This window comes from Panthera tigris, chromosome A1, assembly GCF_018350195.1.
Source record: "Panthera tigris isolate Pti1 chromosome A1, P.tigris_Pti1_mat1.1, whole genome shotgun sequence".
Lineage (NCBI taxonomy): Eukaryota > Metazoa > Chordata > Mammalia > Carnivora > Felidae > Panthera > Panthera tigris.
Window position 1 is genome coordinate 79,202,196 of NC_056660.1, and position 24,887 is coordinate 79,227,082.

Consider the following 24,887-nt stretch of genomic DNA (forward strand, 5'->3'; position numbering starts at 1 on the left):
GGGACCCGTTATTCTGGACGCCGCAGTGGGAGGGGCTCAGGGCTTCTCCTCCTCACCATGTGCAGAGGGTCCGGGGCCACCCTGACACAGGGACAATCAAGCTGGCGAAGCCCATGGTTTGGCTCTGAATAAGGGGGGTGGGCAGCACACCAAGGGTCTCACCTAAAGTAACTGGGGTCTTCCTGCAGGAATTACAGAACTTATAAGATGGTGTCTCCAGATCACAGGCCACAGAACAAGATGGTGGTATTCAAGTGAAACCACAGAGATTAAACACGGTAACAGTCTGAGTGTTTCTGCCCACGGCTCTGGAAGAGGAGTGTCACCCAGTCTGTCTACACAGACAATTAATCTGGACTGGACTCACATCACTCACATCGCACCATGCTCCCGTTTCTGCTTATTTCCGATTCAGAAACTGCACCTGGTGTCTAAAGTTTACCTCCCAAAATTTAAGTTTGTGCCTAGGACTCAGACACTCTTTGAACAGAGCAGGGTTTAGACAAACGCATTACCAGGCCACCAGTAGACCCGGGAACATACAGTAAAGCTGTGTCTACAGCATCTGCTATATAGGCACCCGTGATGAACCCAGTCGAGTGTAAGTACGTACCTTCATTCCTGGTAATCCTGGTGGTCCCTATAAAAGAAAAGGCTGGTATTAGTTTTGTTTCTCTCAAAACAGCATTAGCATTAGGACAGAAGTGCAAAAAAAAAAAAAAAAAAAAAAAAAAAAGGGAAAGAAAGTGAAGAAGAGAATTTTTTTTCAAATATTTTTTAATGTTTGTTTATATTTGAGAAAGATAGTGGGAGTATGCGAGTAAGAGAGGGGCAGAGAGAGAGGGAGACATGGAATAGGAAGCAGGCTCCAGGCTCTGAGCTGTCAGCCCAGAGCCCGACACGGGGCTTGAACCCATGAACCGCGAGATCATGATCTGAGCTGATGTCGGGACACTTAACTGACTGAGCCACCCAGGTGCCCCAAGAAAAGAAGAATTATAACCGAAGAAAGAAACGATGCTATACTCACGGGATTTCCAGTGAATCCAGGCAAACCTGGAGGCCCCAGAGGCCCTGGCTCGCCCTGAGGGGACAGCAGAAAGTCACTCGGGTGTGTGGCCAGGCACACAGCACATCCTCCCAGACACCCACACCAGGTACTCTGTCCTTCCCTTCACAGATCCTTCACTTGTTGGGACCCCCTAACAATTACCTGTTGGCAGCTACCCTGCTCAGTGCTACTTGGTGACAGGAGAAATACACATGAGAATATAACGGATAGGGACAAGGGATAATAATAACATTTCCTTATTTGCTTCAGCAACAGATTAGAGGCAAGAAATTTAGTGTTTATAGCAATCGCAGGATAAGAGTCCTCAGAAAAGGCACAGCTTTGCCTTTTGCAAATATTAAATATGGGGAAACTGATTTCCTCATCAATTAAAGGACACTTTAAGGCGAACAGCTTTCCATCTGTGGCAATGAAAACCATGTCATAGGACTTCTCAACACGAGTCGGGTAACCAGAGCACGGGGGGAAGGGTCTGTGTTCCAAATTTACCTTTGTTCCATTGCATCCGGGGATACCTGGAGGACCGGGGGGGCCATCTTGGCCAGGAATACCCTGCAATTAACAAAGTGAAAAGTAGCCAGAACAGAGGATCACATGATGGTGGGGTCACGCACATCAGAAGTCTCGTTAAGGAAGCATACAGGAAGTTAGATACATACAGGAAGTCCTGGGTTTCCCGGGTAACCTGATGCTCCTGGGGGTCCCTGTAAGGATGGAAATGAGAGAGAGTGCAGTGAGCCGGGGGGACCCTCGTCTCCTCCCACCACACCTACCTGGCTGAGGGTGTCACACCCTTGTCGCTGGGGCTCAGAGCATCCACCCTAAGCACACATTGCATTCTGGGGGCAGGCAGCTGAGGGCCTGGCCCCCGGAAGCAGCAACTCTATACCAAAAGCTGACGCTAATTACAGCAAAACCTTGGCTTGCAAGTCACTGGTTCTGAGAGGGTTCCACAAGATGAGCAAACACCTCTAATACAGTTTAACTTGATAAACGAGTGGTGTCTTGCAATACGAGTCGTTCGTGACACCGAACGTCACGTGATCACAACTGAGCCTGTGGTTCTTGAAATCCACTTTGATACACAAGTGCTTTGGATGACAAGTGTGTTTCCAGAAGGAATTATGCTCACAAACCAAGGTTTTACTGTACTTCTAAGACCAAGGCTGCACAGCCACAAAATAACCCTGTCCTCATTCCACACTTCGTGATTTGTAGGTAAAATATATTCTTTATTATGTGTGTAGTATGTATGTAAACATACACGTTATATACGTAGTATACGTGCAAACGCATACAAGTTACTTGTATATAAATATAGACACAATTTACATTAAAATCGCAAACTGCTGGGAAGAAGCATTTGTAAGAGAACTCGGTTCACTGGGGGGGGGGGGGGGGCAGCCCAGTCCTTCCCAGTGGAAGTCTGGATCTGCTCCGTCACGGGCACCCCCGGGGCCATTTCCTCTACCTCCTGCCCAAGGTGCCGGTGACCGTGTCAGAACAGCGGAATGAAACGTTTACAGCACCTCTGCTTCTCTGCTTTCAGAACGTGCTTTCAGAGGTCTTCCTCTTTGCATTTGCCAGGAATGGAAGGAGCAAAACCAGAGTGCAGTGTGAAGAAGGAAGACCGAAGTGAGAGCTGGGAAGGTTCGCCCTTTTCTCGATAATGGCAGCCCTTTTCTTCCATGACTTGTAGACACGTCATCGCCCCTCCCCCAAAGCACACCATGTGTGTGAGAACCCTCTGGAAGAACAGAACCGACGGGAAAAGCCACCACAAGGGCGGGGGTCAGAGCAGGGGGCTCACGTCAGCCCCCCGGCCCCGCACAGTCGGAGCTCTGGGAAGATGGACCGGCAAGGATGGGGGGCAGAGGGGGCGCCCCTCAGGGCTGCTGGGAGGTGAGAAGGGATGAAGGGCCCTCAAGCGGAGGCATCACTGTATCACTCATCACCACAGCCTCACGGACTTAGGTGACAGGTGTACTCACCCTTGTCCCCTTTGTTCCAGGCAGTCCGGGTTCTCCAGTGTCACCCTGCAAGCAAACAGAAGTGCCACCGTGACAAGAACGTGGACCACCTTAAACTCACACCCTCCTCCCCGCAGTGGCACGGCCAAGCTTACCTTCTGTCCCGGGGGCCCCTGCGGCCCCTCCGGTCCTTGCATCCCGGGGAACCCGATGACACCCTGCAAGCCCGGGAGGCCTCTTTCACCCTGCGGGGGAGAAGGAGCAGGTCAGAAGGGAGGTGCGCTGGCAGAACCTGCCACGACCGTCCAGCACCACACAAGTCCCTGCGGGCACCTGAAGGTCCACGCTCCGAACTAACTCCCGTTCCAGGAGGCCTTTCTCCACTGCGTGCCAAGCTCTTTGAGGACAGGAGTGTTCACCTCCGACACCTGGGACAATGCTTTCTATGTTCTATATTCTAAATGCTCAATAACTTACCGGGTAAATAAAATAATGGCTAGTTGGGTTTTTTTCACCAAATTGATTATGCTGTCATTCAACTAGTGGGATCTTATTATCGGCACGCACGGCACTGAGAATCTGTAAGCAGAGCATCACAGTTTTCCTTCGGATTCCTAGGAGGTGTGTAGGCAGAGCTCGTGGTGTGAGCTTCCACACGAGATGCTGAGACCTCTCTGTGCAATCAACAATCGGACGATGGGCTTTCAAAAGTGTCCTTAAAAAGTGTTTGTTTGCAAAGGCACAAAGTTTAATTAGAGTCTCTGCCAATGCTCTTGGAGCAAAAAGAAATAAGAAACATTGTTTTTAAAATACTATCATTCAGTGGCGGGTGGGGGAGGGGGCAGTGCCTGGGTGGCTAAGTCCATTAAGCATGTGACTTTGGCTCAGGTCATGGTCTCACAGCTCATGAGTTCGAGCCCCGTGTCAGGCTCTGTGCTGACAGCTCGGAGCCTGGAGCCTACTTCAGATTCGGTCTCCCTCTCTCTCTGCCCCTCCCCTGCTTGCCCTCTAGCTCTCTCTCAAAAATAATAAACATTTAAAAAAATTTAATAAAATAAAAATATAAAATACTATCATTCAGTGCATGTGCAGGCGGTCATAATACACTCAAAAAGGAAAAAGAAAGGTCCAAACGTCTGGGGTTCTGAGTCCGAAGCTGGCGCTTGAAGGATGAACACAAAATAAGTATGTGAAGAAAAGAGAGGAGTCACTGAGTCTGGAAGGTGGGGAACAGGCAGCGATGAGGGCGATCTCAGTCGTGTGAGCACAAGAAACTAAAAAAAAATACAACCAGCACAAGAGCACGCAGGAACGTCGACGTTTGACCCGGAAACAGGATTTCTCCCAGAGGCACCAGCGAGCCTGTGACCTGATGCCACAAGAAGGCAGATCGCCACACTCAGACTGCCAAGATAAAATCACCCACAATCGCGACCTGATATCATGAAAACTTGTGTGCTTTACAGTACGTGGACTTCACTGCAATCTTCCAGAACAAAGGGTGCAGATGAAACAGCCATCGCCAGCTGACTTGAAAAAGCAGACGGTCCTATGGATTACTTAGCACCCAGTACTTTCTCAGTCATATCGGCCCAAAGCAAAACTAAACAGGCAAGCTATACGGTATACAACATAAGCATTTTACCCCCCAGAAGAGCAGGTCCCCGAGAGTTACTGGAAAGTTTCACCGTCGTACAGATGGAGGGAAACAGGGCAAGGGGTCTAGGATCTGCCCTTCTTTCCACACCACTGGCCGGTCCTGGCATTGCTGGCAAATTCAGCACCTGTTGCATTTTTAGAAGCTCAGAATGGGGCTCTGAGCTTGGGACTTCCACCGCCGCCCCCCCCCCCCCCCCCCGTGGACCGCAGGATTAGCTGGAAGTGGAAGTCGGGAGTCCAGAAGCAGCGTGTGAGCAAATGTGCAGATGAGTGCAAACTCGAGAAGACACAATGAAATGGTAAAGGGATTCAAGAAAACTAAGCCGTGAAGCCTGGCACAGCCCTCAGGACAGCAGCGTCCAGAGACTCCACCCAGAGGAGCAAATGCTAACGTGCCCGGAGCCCTCGGCACGGGATTCGACACGGCTGGCTCCTCCTCCCGAGAACTGGGACAGCCGGCAAAGGAAAGCGTTCTCAGACCAGGACCTGTTCACATGGAAAGCTACTCAAATATATTCATTCTTACGCTGAAACATAATGAACCGTGGGGTCCAACCACAGAGAGCGCTGACCATAGAGATGCTCCGTCATCGTGCCCACCTCCTCGCTACTACTCGGATGTGGGAAAATTCTACCCGAAACAGAATAGAACTGAACTGCCAAGAGCTGGCTGAGAAAAATATATGAACACCGAGTTGTGTCTCCCCAGATAACCTAATAGGACATCGGAAGGAAGTGTGAGAGGCGCATCGATGTAAGAGCCTTCCCATGTATTTGGTGGCATATTTTTCGAACTTCATTAGTATTTGGCTCTATCGCTATGAGACCCAGTGCAGAGAAGACTTTATAATTCTCATTTTAACCATGGAACGCATGGAGGCCGAGAGCCAGATTCGCTGAGTTCTGCAAGTTTCTCACTGAGTCAGCGCTAAAGCCAAAAATAGAAATGAGGTCAGCCTGCACCACAGTGCATGGTTTTTCTAGGTCACTAGAGCAAGCTGGTTCCCAGCAAACTGTTGAACAATTCACCAACGTGAAGTTAGCCCCTCTTATGTCCATTTCACAGACAGGGACGTTAGGATTCTGACACGGAACTGACTTGTCACATGTCACCGGGTGACCCCTACACGCTGCTGGGAACAGAACACAGAAATCAGACTCCGAGTCTTTGCTTGTACCACAAGAACACATTCTTTCCCAAATGTCCCTGGAACACTTAAGCAATCCGCATATCCCAAGAGTTTTGGAATTAACTAGCTACGAAGGAAGTGACTCCTCCATTGACATGGTTCTTGTTATCTCCCACGTATTTTTTTTTAACTTTCCCACTCTTTTTGTTCAGACAAGAGTGCACATGAATAATCCAATATCCCGTGCCCCGTCCAAGGCTATTATGGGCACCCGAGCAGAGCCAGCAGACAGGATAAACGTTCAAACAGCTATACAGTTAGCTGGCACACAGCGTGCGTGGAATGCAGGCCAAATTACTCCTCTGAGCTTTCAGCAAATCCCCACTGTCGTTGTAGGAAGCATTGGCTGATGCAGACAGGCAGTGCAGCTGTAAAAGTAAGACCTCGACTGTGGCCACCCGTACACTGGGGGTCAAGGCAGGAGGGGTTGTGCCGTCAGCGTCCCTGAGAAACAGGACCAAGTCATCTACACCCCACGATGCGGTAAAGGCAAAGGCCAAGGGGCGCCTGGGGGGCTCAGTCGGTCGAGCGTCCGACTTCAGCTCAGGTCATGATCTCACAGTTAGTGAGTTCAAGCCCCTGCATCGGGGCTCTGTGCTGACAGCTCAGAGCCTGGAACCTGCTTCAGATTCTGTGTCTCCCTCTCTCTGCCCCTCCCCTGCTCGCGCTCTGTCTCTTTCTGTCTCTCGAAAATGAATAAACGTTAAAAAAAATTTTTTTTTAAACAAGGCAAGGTCCAAAAGGCCATGGTGGCCGCCTAACCCGTACCGGGCAGAAATGGAACCCCCAACCACTGTTCATCACAGTAATGAGCATCTCCAATGGAGGGAAGACCAGAGAAGCTGGTAAAATATGACACAAAAGTGTGGATGCAATTGCATTTCATACTTTTATTCTCCAACGTCAGTGCAACTGTATTAGATTCATTTTAAAACGTCCATGCATCAACAGCAGAACCGATTACCGATGTGTCCTCAAATGATGGAATTCAGAGTTTGAAGAGGAAGAGCAAAATGCCATCATTATAAAGATGAAAGAATACAGCCGTGGAGAATAATCTTGGCATCGAAATTAGCCATTCTAAATTAGGCATGAAATACAGTTTCATGCATGGAGTAACTTACAAATTTTGCATAACGTATGTATTATCTAAAGCAAGGACATACTTTTAAAACTCCATCAAATAGGAGGATAAAAGATTCTGTTATAATATCAATTACTCCCCTTCCTCTTAAAATGCTTATGGAAACAAGCTCAAGATGGAACTCCAACGCTAGGACGTGACACCCCTTCCTGTCCAAGTCAGAAAAATCCAAATACAAACGAAGCCCCCTGGTTGGCTGAAATCGGAAGAGTTGTAAAGCTTCTCGCTTCGAAGGGTAATACAGTTACGAACCACAAACATTGAAGTTAACACAACATAAACCTAGAGTAAGCGGTCAAGTCCTACTATCAGAGGCCGTAGCATGCCTGTTTCAACAGTCAGCATGGGATCTCATCCTTTTAGTTAAATTTTAAATTAAGTTTTCACATCTAAAATGATATGACCGAGGATCTTTACAGTGGACAGAAGCACAAGAAAAGTGTGTCCAGAGCACCAGGCTTCCTGGCCCCAGGAGGGCTGACTGCAGGGGGGTAGAGCCATCCACGCGCTTGGGTTCATCCATCACAAAGCAGAACAGACCCCACAAGCGGTGTCAGTTGGAGACATTTTGTAGCTGGGTTTCCACCTCTTAGAGGTAAATGCAGTGAGATCGTTTTATTAATTCACCGTGATCGGCACCCTCTCTGAATTCGCTAAAATCGCTGAGCGGATGGATGAACTAGCCAGTAGCGAACCACGCTCGTATGGGTGTGCGCCCTAGAAACTTAACGCGTAGTACAGGGTGGTGACTGGGCCACGGGGCCCCTTTCCAGGTCTGAAGCCATGCGGGCGCCGTGGGAACCCCGGCTGACCTATGTGCCTGCGGCCGAAGCAGCAACAGAAAAAGCAAGCTGTGATCAGGACAGGACCCCGGATCAGCTGTTTCTTTCTGTCACTGGGCGCCTGGAGGCTTCCATTTCCAAGCAAAGCTGCAAATGAGTGAAGGAATGAAAGCATTCACTTTTGGAGCCAGGACTCACCAAGAATTCAGCGATGGGGAAACGATTTCAAATGACGGGTCACAGTCAGTCAATGGGTGACATGGGGACTCGGCCAAAAATTCCACAAGAGCAATTGCTGAGCCCAACAACCATCTGCGGGGCCATTTCCTGAATGCCGACAGTGGGAAAGTGGTGGGAAGTGTCACGGGGTCCTGGAAAAACTCTGACGAGGCCCCACTGGGAGCTCCGCCCACACCACGAGGCCTGCCATCGTGGTGGGACTACCGCCCTGGCGCCCCGGCGGGAGGGGAAATACACAGCTGGAGCCCTGAACACGCTTTCCAAAGAGGAGGACATAAAGACTGATTCTCCTTTGCAGTAGGAGACATGTACCTGGATTCCTACACGAACACGCGTGTATTAATTTAAGGTCAATATTCAGAATCTTTACATTGTGGCTCTCCAGCAAATATGTGTTAAGAGCTTGAGCAATTATATATGGAGGGGGAGTAAAGATGAGCATTCAAGAGGTTGTTTCTAGAAACGAAGGCATTTCTAGAACGTCCTTTACAAATTCAAGGGAAGAGAAGACTCGGAAACGTGTTGGGGAAAAAAAAATCCCCCAACCCGTGACCTTGGAGTTCATGACCTCATGTGCTGTCAGATCCATTCCATTCCTAGGAGGGTTCTGGGCCCATCCTGCCTCTTCTAACGCCACCCCGCCTCTTGCCACATGACCACCACCAGGCTTATGACTCTGGGGCTGCAGATGGTCGGGTCTGCACGGAGAATGGGGCAGACCTACATGCTGAACCGTGGGAGGGCAGCTGGCTGGGAGCCCTTTCCCCTCTGCAGCTTTACGTGGGTCATTCTGCCACCGGCTTCCTGGGCAGGAATTCCCAACCCTGCGGAGAGGATCCCTCTCGTGGATAAGGCCCACCTAGGCCCAGCTGATGGCTCCCCAGCTTCAGACAGCCCACAGATACAGCACTTCTCCAAGTCTCCATGTTCAAGGACAGATTTCCTTCGGATAAATCCTGATACTGAAACATTATTTGAGCCCACGATACACTCTAGCACAATTCTCGGAATTTCAGCACCGCCGTGAAGCCAGCTGGTGGAGCCAAAGTCTCAAATCGTGCGTAACACAAAACAAGCAGGAGGACGGTTGCAGGGGAGCACACAATATGGATGTGTGATTAATCAACATTGGCAACGAACAGAACCCTCGATACTTTCTGACCTGCAAAAATCCACTTCGTACATCAACTTGGAAGAAAACAAAAAAGGAATTACAGAGAGTTCTTCACGAAATACTTTCTACAGAACCATCATTCAACGCAAGAATAACGTGAAAGAGTCCTAGGTGTTGTCTTCATAAATTTAAACTGCTCGCCTACAGCCATCTAAGGGCCAAACGTCTGACTTCCCCCTTCTAGTGGGAAAAACTTTCCAGAAAGCAAAATCAAGTGCTGACAAATTGTTAGCAGAAAAAAACAAAAACAAAACGACAACAAAAAAACCACCTTAAAATCTTCCAAAGGCCCCTAGGACTTGTAAAATTTCCTGACATGTCTCCCTAATTAGAGCTGAATACTGCGGACAGCGGACATGCTCGAAAGCCGTAAGCGGTAGCCAGGATCTTCAGCGGCAAACGTGTGCTTCAGAATTTGTCTCTTACGCTCTCTCTGAAAAACCAGGCTAACATGCTTTCATTAAGTCTCCCTCTGAAGCAGGCATCTGCTCAAAATACTTTGAAGTGTAAATATTTTAAGCCATTCCCCTGAAGTAGTCAGCTGCCCAAACTGGGAAGAGGAGAAACAGTGTGATAACATTTTCCCCAAGTGCTGTGGATGTATTCTGCCAAATCCCGTGTATACATTTCCTGGTAAAGTTGACCTTCACCCGTAGCTTATGCCCATTTTCCCAGCAAACTGCCACCAAAGGCCGTTCGTTCTCTGGGAAACATTTGTCCCTCCCGGCCTCTATTAACTCATTCAAATTTCAAGGAGAAGGTTCAAATTTCTGGATGGGTTCTCCTGTAGCCTCCCCCCACCCCCACCCAGGAGCCCTTCACTCACATGCACTTTTGTCCCCCTCCAGCCTACACCCTGGTTCTCCGCTGCCTCCCCGGCCAGGGTCCCCGCCTCCGGGGAGCACCCAGTGGGGCTCAGAGATGGATGTTCCCATCTGAAACGTTTGTATTCATACCCCACTCCTTACCATCCCCCAGCACCCGACACATCCCCGGATCTCAGCCAAACATCCCTTCCCTGGGGAAGACCTTTTAGATGCAGGTGATCTGAAGAAGACAATTGCATCTAACTAATCCAGCTCAATTAAGAGACAATAAACAAAGAGGGAATGGGCTTTTAGAGGCGCGTGTAAAGAAAGCCTCACAACTCTGGCTTCCCACCACAAGGGGGCGCTAGGGGACTACGCTGTCTCAAATTAAACCCTTCTGGAACCTGAAGCCTTCAGCCTTTTTTACTATTCATCATATTAATGTACTAATATTAAATATTCAGTCAGTTTGATAAGGCCTAAAAGATACAATACCCAGGAAAAGAGAGAATTTTACTTAGAATTAAAAATGTAGGGACATCTGGGTGGCTCAGTCGGTTGAGCATCCCACTCAGGTCATGATCTCGCGGTTTGTGGGTTTGAGCCCCGCGTCGGGCTCTGTGCTGACAGCTCGGAGCCTGGAGCCTACTTCGGATTCTGTGTCTTCCTCTCTCTCTGCCCCTCCCCTGCTCACGCTCTCTCTCTGTCTCTCAATAATTAAAAAAAAAAAAATTTAAGAATTAAAAATGTAATTAAAATTAAATATGAGACTAGTAGCCTGAACATGAAGGCTATAACATGGCAGGTGAGTGCTGATGAACCCACCAGTAATAAGAATGGTGGCTAGTTCTCAGATTGCTTCTTCCATTCATTTTGTAAACTGAGTACTTGAATCAAACAATAATACAGGAAAAAAGTAAATTCAGCTTTCTAAATGATGGCATGAAAATAGCACACACGGAAAAAATTTTAAATCCTTACAAAACATTCATAAAACAGGTAGAGGCTGACAGGAGAATTTCTTTAAAGGCTTTTCTTTGGTCCCTTCTTCTTCAAGTTTATAGGAAACATATACATAAGGTGATTTAATCCATTCTGCTGATCTTTGCCATTTGTGAAGGCAAAAAATTCATCCAATTTTTAATGGCTTCCAAAAAAGATGATTAACATCTCCCTTGCTAAACTCTTGATTTACTGACATGGAGCTCGTGTGAAAATCAGAACCGTAAATGCCTGTGCCTAATCCTACTACCTTCTGTTCTGTCATACACAGACTTAAAGATTGTGTTTTAAAGCAGAAAACAGTATAGACATAAAAGGTAGCTCTATTGCGGCTCGGACCCTCACCGTGGCTGTGGACGGTTGTGCATGTTACACACTGCAGCGAGTACAGGGCGAAATCCAGCTGCAGCTCAGCACTGGCCCGGCGAGGGGAGGGGGCGCTGGTCTAACAGGCACAGAGCTGGGCAAAACTCAGTAGCAGCAAAGCCACCAAGCTAGAAATAGACCCTACAAAGGGGTTCTGTTTATGAACGAATGCTTACAAAGCTGCACTCTGGGGTAAGGGAATAATCTTGCCTAAGAGGAGCTGTGCTTCCACTCACCAGCACAAGTGCCTTTTCTTCTTCTTCTTTTTTTTTTTTTTTGTAACATTTCATGGGATTTATCAAAATTCTATGTTATACCTTGAAGACTGGGAGAAGGATAAACACCGAAGGAAAATAACTAATTGACAGCAAAGTAACAAGGTTATTAAGAAGTAGCAGAGTTAGCAGCTCTGGAGGATGTGGACAGAAAAAGTACATCTTTTTCTCAAAAGACACTTTGCAGGGCGCCCAGGGGGCTCAGTCAGTTAAGCATCCGGCTTCAGCTCAGGTCACGATCTCATGGTTCGTGAGTCCAAGCCCCTCATCAGGTTCTGTGCTGACAGTGTGGAGCCTGCTTGGGATTCTCTCTCTCCCCCTCTCAAAAATGAATAAACATTTTTTTTAAAGAAGATACTTTGCTCTGTTTTCACTATCGCCAACCACCTTGAGATTTGGAGAGATGGCTTCCATGTCGTCAGCAAACTTGAGAAAGAGCGATCAGTGCACAAAACCTAAACAGCCTTAGAGGGTTTTCATGTTACCATAATGAGGATGTTATTCACCTGAACCTGGAAATGTATGTGGGTGTGTGACACAGCCCTGGAAGTGCGTGCATCCTGAACAAAATCGGGACACATAAAAGTCAGGAAGTGCCACAATCTAGGTCAGGCATTTGTGTGTGTGTGTGTGTGTGTGTGTGTGTGGTCTGTGTTAACAATAAAAATGAAAAATGCAAAAGAAATGCCCTGACAATAATCATCATAGTTAATAACATGAAAGGCACGCAAGGTATCGGTCAGGTTTAACCTTGAGAAAAATTGCTAGTTGTCCGTTAAGAAAAAATTTTTTTCTGTTTTTTCTTTAAAAATGTAGTTAAATGCAACTACCTATCAAAAGTAGGTTTTACGGGTGTCCCTGCTCCCCAGCACCCAGCACAGACAGCACATAGTAGGTGTTCACTAAGTATTTCAGGAGTGAATCAGGGAACACAAAGTATTAAAGATTCCAAGGAAAGGGGCACCTGGGGGGGCTCAGTGGGATGAGTGTCCGACTCCTGGTTTCAGCTCAGGTCATGAACTCACAGCTTCATGGGTTCGAGCCCCGCATCGGGCTTCACGCTGACGGTGCAGAGCCTGCTTGGGGATTCTCGCGCTCTGCCCCTCCCCCACTCATGCTGTCTCTTTCTTAAAATAAATAAATAAACCTAAAAAAAAAAAGGTTCCAAGGAAATAATATAATACTAAGAGGACACAGGGTTAGAAATCTGGTTTCCAAACTTGACAGAAACACGAGGCATGGTTGCTCTGCTTTGGGGCACCTCCTACAATGAGGGCACTGATAATGCTGTATATTGGGGAGAACCCCGGCCAAGGAGCCAGAGACTGTGTCTGTAGCCCCAGCCCCCAAGACTCTCTGAGAATCAGGCCGGCCGGCCAGAAGATGGGACGACTGAGTCACACTGGATCCTAGAAAGGATCACACCGTTGGGTATTCCCTGACTTCCCGCTGTATTCAACACTGGACCCATGATTTGTGGACCAACCTGGTCTGGCTGTTGTTTATTTAAATACACATATTTTGCACTTACTATCAAGATTTGTCAGCCCATCCAGTCAACTGCATTTCCTATAAAAGCCACAGAGTATTTTAAAAGAGAATGAAAAGGCAGTGTCGCCTTTTTCCCTTCCCAGTGGTCATGACCCATGAATTATCTCACTCTTATTTCTGAGGCTAAATTTGACAATGGGAAATAAAGATTTCTTGGGTATTGAAAAGATAAGGCAATTTGTTTTTCTTTTTTTTTTTAAGAAATTCCTCACTTATCTTATGCATAAGGTTTTTTTATTTTTCCTCAATGAACACATCTGATATTCATTCTTTTCCAGCTCCGGACACTCTGTTTATTCTCCCAAGTGAGCCCGAGTCTGTACAGCCACCCCGTGCACCAGCCCCAGGGCCCTGCTCACAAGTATCCGATAACACACACGTGTTCTGTTTCCTCATCCTCCGACAAAGCTGCCTGGCCGTGCTGCATTGCTAACAATGTTCTCCCCCAGCACGCGGCAATAATTTCAAGACGTCATTAATCATACTCAGAATCTAAAAGATAAGAGCAGTTCCAAAGTGGCTGAAACATGACAACTCCATTTTGCCCGTATAATGCAATGCCATACTGGGAGGGCCTGAGGTTTCACAGAACCCACAACTCGCTTACCCTCGTTAACTTGGAAAAAGGGGTCAGATCCATCTGAATTAATAATTAACTGCATTTTAGCCTATTTTCAGTAAACACCATTAATTCTTTTAAAACATAGACAGTCACTCAAGGAAAGAAATTAAGCAAGATACAGAAGGGTGTCTGGGGGGTCAAGATTTTGATCTGACAACTGAATAGCTACGAAAAGCGTACAAGTGCACCATCAATACAAAAACCATGGTGCGGAATTAACGCAACAAGTAACTATGTCTTAAATATTTGAAAGCAGCCTTCCCTGAAAAGGCAGGGTCCCTTCACCACAGGATTGGTAACAGAATTGGCAAACCTGTCTCCAAAAGATAACGTGGAGATTATTTTAACCCAATAGCCAAATCACAGCAAAATTGTAAGTTAGTAGAATCTTACTTAATGCCATTTTTACTCTATATATTTTGTAGAGGTTTCTAAGGTTGCATATACAAGATAGTTTCTTGCTTTTTTATTCTAATTACTTAATGCCAATAGACTAAAATACTATGTCCTTTGGCTAGGAGACAGGATGCAGAAATCTGCCTAAATTGCATTACAGTTTGTAAACTGGAAAAATTAATGTTCTCATTTAAAAAGAAAAAGATTACAGGCACGCCTAGGTGGCTCAGTTGGTTAAGTGTCCAACTCTTGATTTCGACTCAGGTTATGACCTCACGGTTCATGGATTCGAGCCCGGCATCGGGCTCCATGCTGACAGTGTGGAGCCTGCTTGGGATTCTCTCTCTCCCTCTCTCTCTCTCTGCCCTTCCCCTGCTCCACTCTCTCTCTAAATAAATAAATAAACATTTAAAAAAAAACAGATTACAGATCGTGGAGTTCAACGTGTGACATTTTACCTTGTATTCCATAACTAAATTTTTAAAGAATCAGTTACAGGATGGATGGCCCCGAGTGTAGACGTGACAGAGAAAGGGAGAGAGGGAGGGAGGGGTGCAGGAAGAGGCATGCCAGGCCACACCTGCTGCCAGGGCCCCTCCGCTCCGCACTCCGGGGGACGTACAGCCTCCCACACAATGACTGAGGCGACTTCTCCTTGACACGAGGACGCTGGTCAACCAACCACCTAAAGTGGCCTCCCCTTGTCCCTGCCCCAGATGTAAAATGGCTAATTTTGTAAGATTTCCGAGATCCCATGGGGATTTCTAACCAATGGGAACCCACCAGGCATCTTCAAGAGAATAAAGAGGTTCAAAGCTCCATGCTTCTCTACAGGAAGAAAGAGCACCCTTTTTGTCAGAATCAGATGAAAAGCTATCATCTGACAGCTATTTGTGTGTGTGTAAACACCAAGGTTGATTGCTGCAGTGCAGAATTTCTGAAGAACAAATACAGCAGTGACAGGCACTGGCCCCGTTTCGGGGCTCGTGAGGAGTCTGTGGATGGCTTGGGCCATGGCCCACCCGCCTTCCTGGGCCCCTGGACTCGCTCTTTAAGGGCCGAGCCACCTGGGCTTCCTGGCACCCCCCCCCCACCATTGACAGTCCTGAATCAGGGAACAGGCATTGTTCTTGATGGAGTGAAACAACCACAGCTGAATGTCTTAACTGCCGAGTAAGCGACAAAGGATTTGCTTCTGAAATGAGATTACCTACACTCCTTCTAGAACTCATACTCAATACATGACGGAGCACAGGACACCCTCAGGAGAGGGGGCTGTGTCCCAAAACATTCAATGGGACAGAAAATGACATGTGTACATTCCTATCCATCGTGGAGCGAAACAAATTCCTTTTTAAAAGAACAGAAGTTTATGCTGATTCGAAAGGGCACATGCACCCCAATGTTCACAGCAGTGCTAACAGTAGTCAAAGCATGGAAGGAGCCCAGATGTCCATTAAGTGACAAATGGATGAAGAAGATGTGGTGCATATATACAATGGAGTATTACTCGGCAATCAGAAAGAAAATCTTGCCATTTGGAACAACGTGGATGGAACTAGAATGTATTATGTTAAAAGAAATGTCAGTTAGAGAAAGACAAATATCATACGATCTAACTCATGTAGAATTTAAGAAAGAAAACAGATGAGCATAGGAGGGAGGAAGGAAAAATAAGGTACAAACAGACAGGGAGGGAAACCATAAGAGACTCTTAAACACAGAGAACAAACTGAGGGTTGCTGGAGAGAGGTGGGGGGGATGGGCTGGATGGGCAACAGGCCCTGAGGAGGGCACCTGTTGGCAGGAGCCCTGGGTGTCGTATGGAAGTGATGAATCACTGGGTTCTGCTCCTGAAGCCAAGACTACGCTGTATGTTAACTAACTTGGATATAAATAAATAAATAAATAAATAAATAAATAAATAAGTAAGTAAGTAAGTAAGTAAGTAAGTAAATAAATAAATAAATAAATGGAATTTTAAAGTACATACCCTGAGTAGGTCACTTTGCTCGAAGCATCATTTGGTGTGTAGGATGGCCCTTAAGGTCACAGGAAGGCACCTGTTTCACTGTGTGTTCTACTGTGTTTCCCTCAGTGAGACAGAGAACCCAGAGGGGACTATGTCCCCAGAGTCTGAACAGCCCCCTAGGAGGGGAATTTTAATGGTAAATTTTCTAAGACAGACCCTTTGGGGCAAGAGTACAACTTCATCAAGGCAAGAGAGTGAGGTATGAAAGGAGATTAATGGCTGTTGCCAGGAATGTTTTCACAATTACGATCTTCCTCACTCCTGGGGCTTGGTACCTACCCCAGAGCAAGAGGGGACGCATGACCCACTGTTGCCAGGCAGGGACAACCACCACCGCAGGTCTTCTAGAAAGTCGCACGCGACTTAAGCACCAGCCCCCGGCCCCAAGTTAGATCTCAGAAATACGGAGAACCAAACAGATTAGCAAGTGGAAAGGAAAGGCATCAAGGAAGTCAAGACGGCCTTCGGAGCCATGGGAACTCTCACGCGGGCACCTCGAGCTCTTTCAAAGCGGAACAGCGGGAGAAGAACCCGGAGGCAAACGGGGCTCAAGAAACTCACATTTTCACACCAGCAGGCTCGAAACACCCAGGCTGAAGGCTACACCAGATACAGCCGCCGAGCCACCATCCCCCTCCTCCGCAGACCCCCGAGCAAGCATTCGGCACGGCGGAGACATCAGCCAGTAAAGGGACAAGCCGCTGGGGGCCTGACCTTCCTTCTCTCGGACTGACCGGGCGTCCTGACGTTTGCCACACGCCAGAGCCCCTGCTGCTCACATGGCAGCTCACTGCAGCAAGGTCGGCAAGAGCGCAGCACCGAGGGGCCTTTGGCATTTCCGGGGGCGGCCTGTCCACGTTTTGACCCAGATGTCCTTTCATGCCCAGGGGCCGGTGCTTCCTTTTGGAGATTTCGCCTTGGAAACATAATGACCGTCTGGTTGAGAAATGTGCACCCAATCACAAGACCACAGGGCGCACACAGCTGGCAGACATCCTCCTCATGTGCACACATGTGTATATATGTGTGTGTGCACGTGTCAGTGTGTGTGTGCATGTATGCACACGTGTGCACATGTGTGTGTGCATGTGTCCACGCATGTATGCACTGTGTGCACACGTGTCGTGTGTGCACGTGTCTGAGTGCGTGTGTGCACATATGTGCACACGTGTGTGTGCCCCGCTGTGTACATGTGTGCATGTGTGCACATGTGTGTCTACGAGTTCATGCATGCATCTGCGCACATGTGTGTATGTGTGTGCGTGTGCATGTGTGTGCGAGTGCATGTGTGCACCATGCTGTGTGTGCACTTGTGCCTACGTGTGCACCGTGCTGTGTGTGTGCATGTGCACATGTGGCTCACACGCACATGAACACAGACAGGAGGTAAGCAGGAGGCAGGCCCCAGGAATGTGTGCCATGGGGCTGGGGAAGGTGAATGAGGTGTTCCTGGGCAGTGAGCAGACAGGAAGAGCAGGAAGCAATGGGAAAGGACTAGAAACCTGTGGCGGGAAGGAGGGGGAGAACCAAATTGCCAGAAAGAAAGACAAAAGAGGCACCTCGTGCCCACACAGCGAGTTGTGAAAGCACAGCCCCCCCACACACAATGTCATGTGCTCAGAGCCCCCAGAGGGAGCCCCACGCCCTGCGAGGCCTCAGCTCTTGTCCTTGCGGCCCCAGACCCACAGGGGCCCAAGGGGCAGAGTTCCTGGGCACAGGTCAGCCATCTAATGTCCACTGCTCTGCTTCATGACTGCAAATCATACTTCAGAATACTATTCTTAGCTTTTACTGGAAGCTTTTCCCGCAGCCAGAGAGCACTTCTGCCCTGGCAGGCAAGACATTCAACAAGCTGCCAGGTCACCGTCTCTGGTAAAGAACCACGTACCCCACATCCAGAGAGGACACAGAGCCCCGGAAGGCAGGACGCCCCCAGGGGCCCTCCTGACACTGCGGGGTCGTGGCCTCCCTGCTGGGCTCCCAGGGCACAGCCTGTGTGGTCTCGAATCCGCCAAGGAGGTGCTGTTCTCCACCCGGCGCCTCCGTTCTGGGCCTGAGCCACCAAACGCCGTCAGCACACCGGCCAGGGCCGGAGGGTTCCGCAGCGATGCTTACAGCACGCCCTGGACCAGGAGAAAAAGCGCTGTGTCCCAGTGCACAGGACAGCGTGGCCTCCCGGGCCTCCCAGGCCTCCCGGGTCGCGAAGCAGACAGTGTGGGAATGAGCCTCGTCTGGGCTCCTTCCACCCTCGTCCCTGAAACACAGACCAGACCCGAGGCGGGAGGCCCAGCCTAAGAAAACAATAACTCCCAAGGGCTCACGGAAGGACACACATTCTGCTTATGGCCAAACCACTTTCATGAAACTGTGTCCCTTAAAGATTTGGGGTCTCATAGGTGGAAAGGAGAAGATGAGATGGGGATGTGGGGGGTTCAGTAGCCCACGGCAGTCTCCCAAAGTGTCTAATTTTCCACCCCAAATCTGAGCAGATGTGAAACACTGGGGGTCTAAGCCTTGTGCCCCGAGAGTGCTGCCTGAATTTGAGGTGCCTGCTGGTGAAAAGCTGGGTTTGCCTTTCCCTGACCCGAGACCCCAGCTCATCTCTGGTCCCCGGGGGGGCTCAGTCTCACAACCCTGTCTCCCCCAGAGCTGGTAACAGAGTGTTCAGTCCAGGGCTTATTGGTGCTGTTGCTTGTTTAACACTTCCCTCTGCCGTGAGCCCGTGTCATGCCTGTCCTGCTAACCACCGCCTCCGGCCATCGGCACACTGCCAAATGGAACAGAAGCCCCCAGAATGAAAGGCGGATGGGGTGGGGTGGTGGACATTGTTTTCTGGCTCCAACTGTTCACTGGATCTACTTATGGGTAGACTTAATTACTTACTTCCTTAACCAATCTTCCAGGGAAAGCCATTTCCAAATCACGCACATAGCCATTCCCTAAAGGTCTCAGAATTCACATCAACTTACAGCACCGATGTCTTGCCTAGAATCAGTGAACTCACATATGGCCCTCATGTGCTATGATGGGACATCCATAAAATATGTCCGGATAAAACCTCACGATCACATGGGATGCGTGTAAGAGATTCATATCTGTCTTTATTACCAGGAGCACCTTACATCCCTTTGGAGGCTGGTCTGTAAGCACAGGGTCTGCACATCCTCGTGCTAATGAAGGAGAACCCCCACCGAAGGGCTTTAACTGAGAATGAGTTCATGGTGGCCTTGTAGCAATCAGCCAAGACTCATTCATTATTAGCTCCATGGATTCCCCTGTGAAGAAATGTAGAGTCAATGAAATTTTGGGCCAGATAAGCATCGTGCATTTGCAAAACCATGTGGTTAACCAGCGGAGGCAGCTAAGCCACCGGGGAGACGTGTTCGAGCTGTACCTTTTCTAATGGGTTTGCCAGAGGGAAAGAAGACACGGGGGCACCACTTCCTGGGGCCATCTGCTTTGCTCGTTACCGCTGACTAATTCTTCCTTTGTTTAATTGCACATTGTGCTGAACCACTTCACAAGGACGAGGGTTCTGCTAAGATCATTTTTGCGGGTGCCGTGTCCATGCCCACACTCCATAAGCACTTCACATCATTACGTGCCATCTAGAGACATATTCGCAGTGCTCGTGTGTTCCATGTTCAGCGACAGAAGTCCAAATGCCCCGTTCGCATTTATCAGGGCCTGTTTTAAGTTGCCTTTGATCTTGAATTAAAACACACAGTCTCATTTGGCTCCTTCAAATAGAAAGCTATGGTTCCTGACAACCAATGTTTCCTCAGGATCCTATTTACAAAAAAAAAAAACCAAAAAACAAAAAACAATTTTTCCCCGTCAGTCATCAAGACGAGGGCTATCAGGGCCCAGCATCATGACGACAGCGTCCACTCACTCACATGAGGTGTTCTAGGCCTTAAAAGTCACAGGACACAATATTGCATTCAAGACATTTAATTCCTACTCCTCCTTCTAAACATGGAAACAAGATCAAATCACTATTTTTAAAGCTGTGCTCGATGAGGTGTGTTCCAAATAGAGGTGCAAATAAAAAAACAACGTAGGTTTAGGGTTTTTTTTTTTGGTGATTGTCATCTATCACGAGTCTCACAAGCCCCAGAAGCACATGACAAAGGGCAGACTTTATGCAGCAGAGAGAAACAGGCAGAGGGGTGCAAGGTGGGAGCGCATAGCCCGCGTCCCTCCTGCGCTAGGGGGGGCCAGTGGGTACTGAGGTGGTGAAACATCCATGAGACGTCCATGGTGGGGCTTGTGTGCAGAATAAGATAAAGCCACTTAACGTGGATCCGTTTTCAGTGACTCCCCTCTGGAATACTGGTAGTATCTTAACCCTGGGATTCAAACACAGTTTTTAAAGCTCTTTGTTTTCAAAGCACTATAAAAAAGACAAAAGTAGGTGAATGTGGGAACCCATGTTGATTCTCAAGAGGACTCTGCCAGATGAGTCATGTGTAATATGTGGAAATAGGAACCATCTGGAAAAAATCTTGGCATTACAAGACACCACAGAAAACATGGAAAAGGAAAAGAGGGTGTATTAGCCCACATGATCTGCTAACCGGAAGAGAAGGAACACACCATGGGACCCTGCAGCGAATACCAATGGCTCCCGAAGTGATTAAAGTAGACGCTTGAGGTGTTCGATCCCTCCTGTGGCAAAAATAAAGGACATTTCTCAGAAGTTCCCCCTTTACGATATCTAGAACAGGGACAGCTGGCTGGGGGCAGGGATGAGCCTGGACAACGCCTGTAATTACATGCACATCAGGAAGAGCAGTTCACAAAACCCTGTAGCGGTATCTGGGCTGCGTAAAGGGAGAATTGTTTCCCCCTACGTTTTAAGGGATAAGGATTCTGGAAATGGGTGATGAAATCAGGACACTGACTAGAAACTGGATGTATTTCCAGACAGACCTCCCAAGTGAGCCCATCTCATTTTTCCTCCACCAAAAGCATCCAAAAGCTACAAACATGCCTCCTAACAATGGTTCTGCGCTGAAAACATCCTAACGTCTCTTTAACTGAGTCTCTGGAGAGCTTCTGGCACAGGTGTAACCGGTCAGCGTCTTTGGCCTTGCAGACTCCACCTGGGAAGAGGGGTCTCCACATCTCTCTGTATGTCCAGGAACCCTCGCGTAGCTGGCCCCGCCAGCAAAGCCTGTCCTCGTACTCATGCAACCTTCAAACTCGGCTACCACTAAGCAGACACGTGCACATATGTGACATGTTCAATTTCCTGAGTGCTTTTGGGCACAATGCCTTCCATGTGCCCCTGTAGCAGCCCTGGGAAGCCACAAGTCAAAGGCCACCTTCCTCTTCCTGAGGGTAACCTGGTCTAAGTAACTGCATGAGATACACTCAGCACATGGTAGATGGTGGAGGTCACACCAGAAGGAAGGCTTTGATTCAACAAAACATTCTTGCCTACAGGCTGTCTCCCATCCGAGAGATAAAAGGGTCTATGACTGAGCACATCCGGGGAACGGTACATCATATGCCTCCCATTGAATGCTCACAAACTTATTAAAGATCCTAAGTCATTAAAGCTGATGCTCTGGCCCGGAAACAACAAACAAGCATTTAGCCATAACTCAGTGTTCCCCACACTCATTTGTCCTTGGAACATTTTCCCTGTTCCATCCCAAAGGAAACATCTATTAACATCTCAAGATGCTCTGAGACTCATGTTTTGGGAAGGGCCAAACTACACATTGCCTTTTAGAAATGCTCAAAACACTGATAAAAATAAAGATATCCAATCAGTCTCAGTAATACTGGAAGTAATTTCAAATACGCTAACCACAATTTTGTTAAATAAACCTCCTAATGTTTTGTAGTAAGTAGCACTCTCTTCTGCATTTTGACTTTATAGATTAGATTTCAAATCTTATGAGTAGAAAAATGTATTTTTTTTCAATATACTGGATTTTAAAATTCTCCCTGATCCAAATGCAATGCAATGCCTCTCACAGAGTAAGTGCTTTGTAAATAAATTGTCGTTATTATCAATAATTCATTACTAGTAGTCCAAATCAGTTCATTTATCTAGTTTCAAAGATTTATATAAAAATATTTACTTTCATTTACTTGAGGAAAACATTAACAAGGGATAAATATGACACCGTTAATATTTAGAATGATGGTTAATATAATTTAATTTATGAGAAAGGGATTTTCAATACCCTGACAAAAGAATAATAGAAAGATAACATATAACATATCTATTATTCTATGCTAAGAGTGAAAAGAGGGCAACTGGTCATAATATAAAGTACAACACACAAAACACCCTATTATTTTTTATTTTGTAATGAAATCATGGCTAAAAATATGTCTGTTATTAGCCATGAATAAATTAAAAGACCAATGAAAGAAATATATAAATAAATTAAAGACTGTTGAATTCCCAAAAAATACTAACACAATGTAGTCCCTGTCTCAAAAAAGAATTTCACTTAATACGGAAACACTAGTAAACGCGTGCCCCACAGTGGTGGTCGTGAGAAACTGAGACCCTTCACCGTAAAGGTGACTGAGGTCCTGAGGCATTTCTGAGCACTGTCAGGGGCGCGGGCCGGTGTCTCCAGTCCCCAGCAAGCAAGGCCTCTGCCAACAGGAGCCGATGAGAAAAACCAATGTAAAAGGGCACACAGAATCAGGAAGGCGGGAAAGTGTTGCCTGTTCTCTTGTATTCAGACATGATTACAATCAGCGTGTTCTTTACACTTTTTCCTTATGTACCGTGTGCCCTTGAGAGAAGGACCCTGAAAATGCTTGTTTTGCTCTCTTGCAAGGTGCCTGGCAAAGTAATGGCTGAAAAGTGCGTGCTGATTGATTGCCACAACTCTGAGCAGCCCGTGGAAAACAGAGACAAGATGCCTCTTCCCAGATGTCAACGAGGCCATGAATAAGCTGATGACCCTAGTCTCTGACTACATCCAGAATGTGTAAGAAATGTGGCCATATTTACCTCCTGGGAAATCAAGGAGGCGTGCCCAATACATAACAAAGTCACTCCCTTTGGACCAAGGTGACAGATTTCCTACAGGACAGAGAATGCACCAGGACTTCCTAGAGGAAGGGGTCCCAATGCTGGCCAGAGAAACCTCCCTTCCATACGCCTTCCCCTCAAGGCTTTATTCTGAATGCCGTATGAAATGAACATCCTCCGGATGGGAGCAAATGCTGATTATTTGGGCTGGACTTCCCCTAACCTTCCTCAGGTGGGGAGCGGGACTCGGGATGTGGCCACACGACCTCTGACCTGCTCTGTGTCACAGACAAGGTGGCTCCCTGTGCTTGTTTGTTTAACCCAGTGGATGCTCATCTGGAACTGGAACTGGGAGGTCTGCCCGTGGCCCCAAAGGAATACGTCCATTTCTCTGTGGTTCTCCAGCAATCTGTTCCATCACCACTGCCCAGAGAAAGGCTTTGGAAGGTCTGCTTTCCTAGGCAGGTGGCCAGGAGAGCAGCGTACCCCACATGGACTGAGTTTTAAAGCAACGGGAGCTTGCTCAAGACTTCAATATTCTGGACCCCGAATTCCTCTCCTTGGGATCCCCCAGATCAAGATCCTCTTATCTTGAACAATGGAAACTGAGAAGTGCTCTGACCACTGCCTTGCCTTATATTCCCTAAAAGAGATGGGGCCAGTTCAGTGGCTCTCAATCCAGAATGATTTTACTTCCCCTCCATCCACAACCCACCCCCCCGCCGCCCCCTGTGGAAACATCTATCTGGCCAAACCTGGAGACCTTCCGGTTGCCACAAATGGGGGAGAAGGTGCTGGTCGCATCTGGTGGGCAGAGGCCAAGGATGTTGCTAAATATCCTGCATGCAAAGGAACCCCCCACAACGAAAACTAGCCCACCCAAAATGTGAATAGTGCCAAAAGTGAGAAACCCTGGATTCGCTGGTTTCTTCAACTATAAAACAAAGAAGAAGAAGCATTAAAAAATTCAGCACTGCGCCTGACCCAACATAGATGTTCAATACACGTCAACCCTTTCTCTTGCTCTGACATTCCAAAGCCAGGATTTTCCTCTCCTGCCGAGATTGGCTGTGAACGGGCAGACGCTACAATTCAATGTCAAGATGTAGACAGACAGGTTTATATGGCGGCCCGATGTGGGATATTTATTGACTGTGTGACACACATATGGGAACTAAATGGCTGGCGAAGCCCCAAACCATCCGCCGTAATAAAAGAAAAGAGTGTCCCGCAAGAAGAGTGACGCGAACTTCCTCCCAGATTTCCAGGGCCCAACACAGAACGCCTTCCAGATTGGCCAGACTCCTCCACCCTTCCAAATCAGATAAGGCACCCATTTCAGCCCAACAGAAATTCCATTTTCAAAGTTCTCTGCTTTGCGGGTGATCTGGGGCTGTCCTCGCTGATGACGCATCACACTGTGCAGGACCCGCGTGCGGAGCGGGGCTCTGACTCACAGTCTACCCAGCGACCACAGGACATGGGGCTTCTTCCCCACGCTGCTGGCAAGCAGCGAGGCATCAGCAGGGTAGAGTACACGGAGGAGACACCCACACAGTTCTTGTTAGGCGACAGAAATGCCACAATTCTG

General features: G+C 47.9%; 1 protein-coding gene across 1 annotated transcript in view; it reads right to left on the reverse strand.

The window, feature by feature from the left end:
- Positions 1–24,887, reverse strand: part of COL4A1 (collagen type IV alpha 1 chain) — a 153,859-nt gene that overhangs the window by 59,927 nt on the left and 69,045 nt on the right. Inside the window, exons 3-8 of the mRNA XM_042980109.1 lie at positions 3,198–3,287; positions 3,064–3,108; positions 1,732–1,776; positions 1,562–1,624; positions 1,031–1,084; positions 614–640 (exon numbers count right to left, since the gene is read on the reverse strand). Coding sequence (XP_042836043.1) covers positions 614–640; positions 1,031–1,084; positions 1,562–1,624; positions 1,732–1,776; positions 3,064–3,108; positions 3,198–3,287 — 324 coding nt within the window. The remainder of the gene's footprint in view (positions 1–613; positions 641–1,030; positions 1,085–1,561; positions 1,625–1,731; positions 1,777–3,063; positions 3,109–3,197; positions 3,288–24,887) is intronic.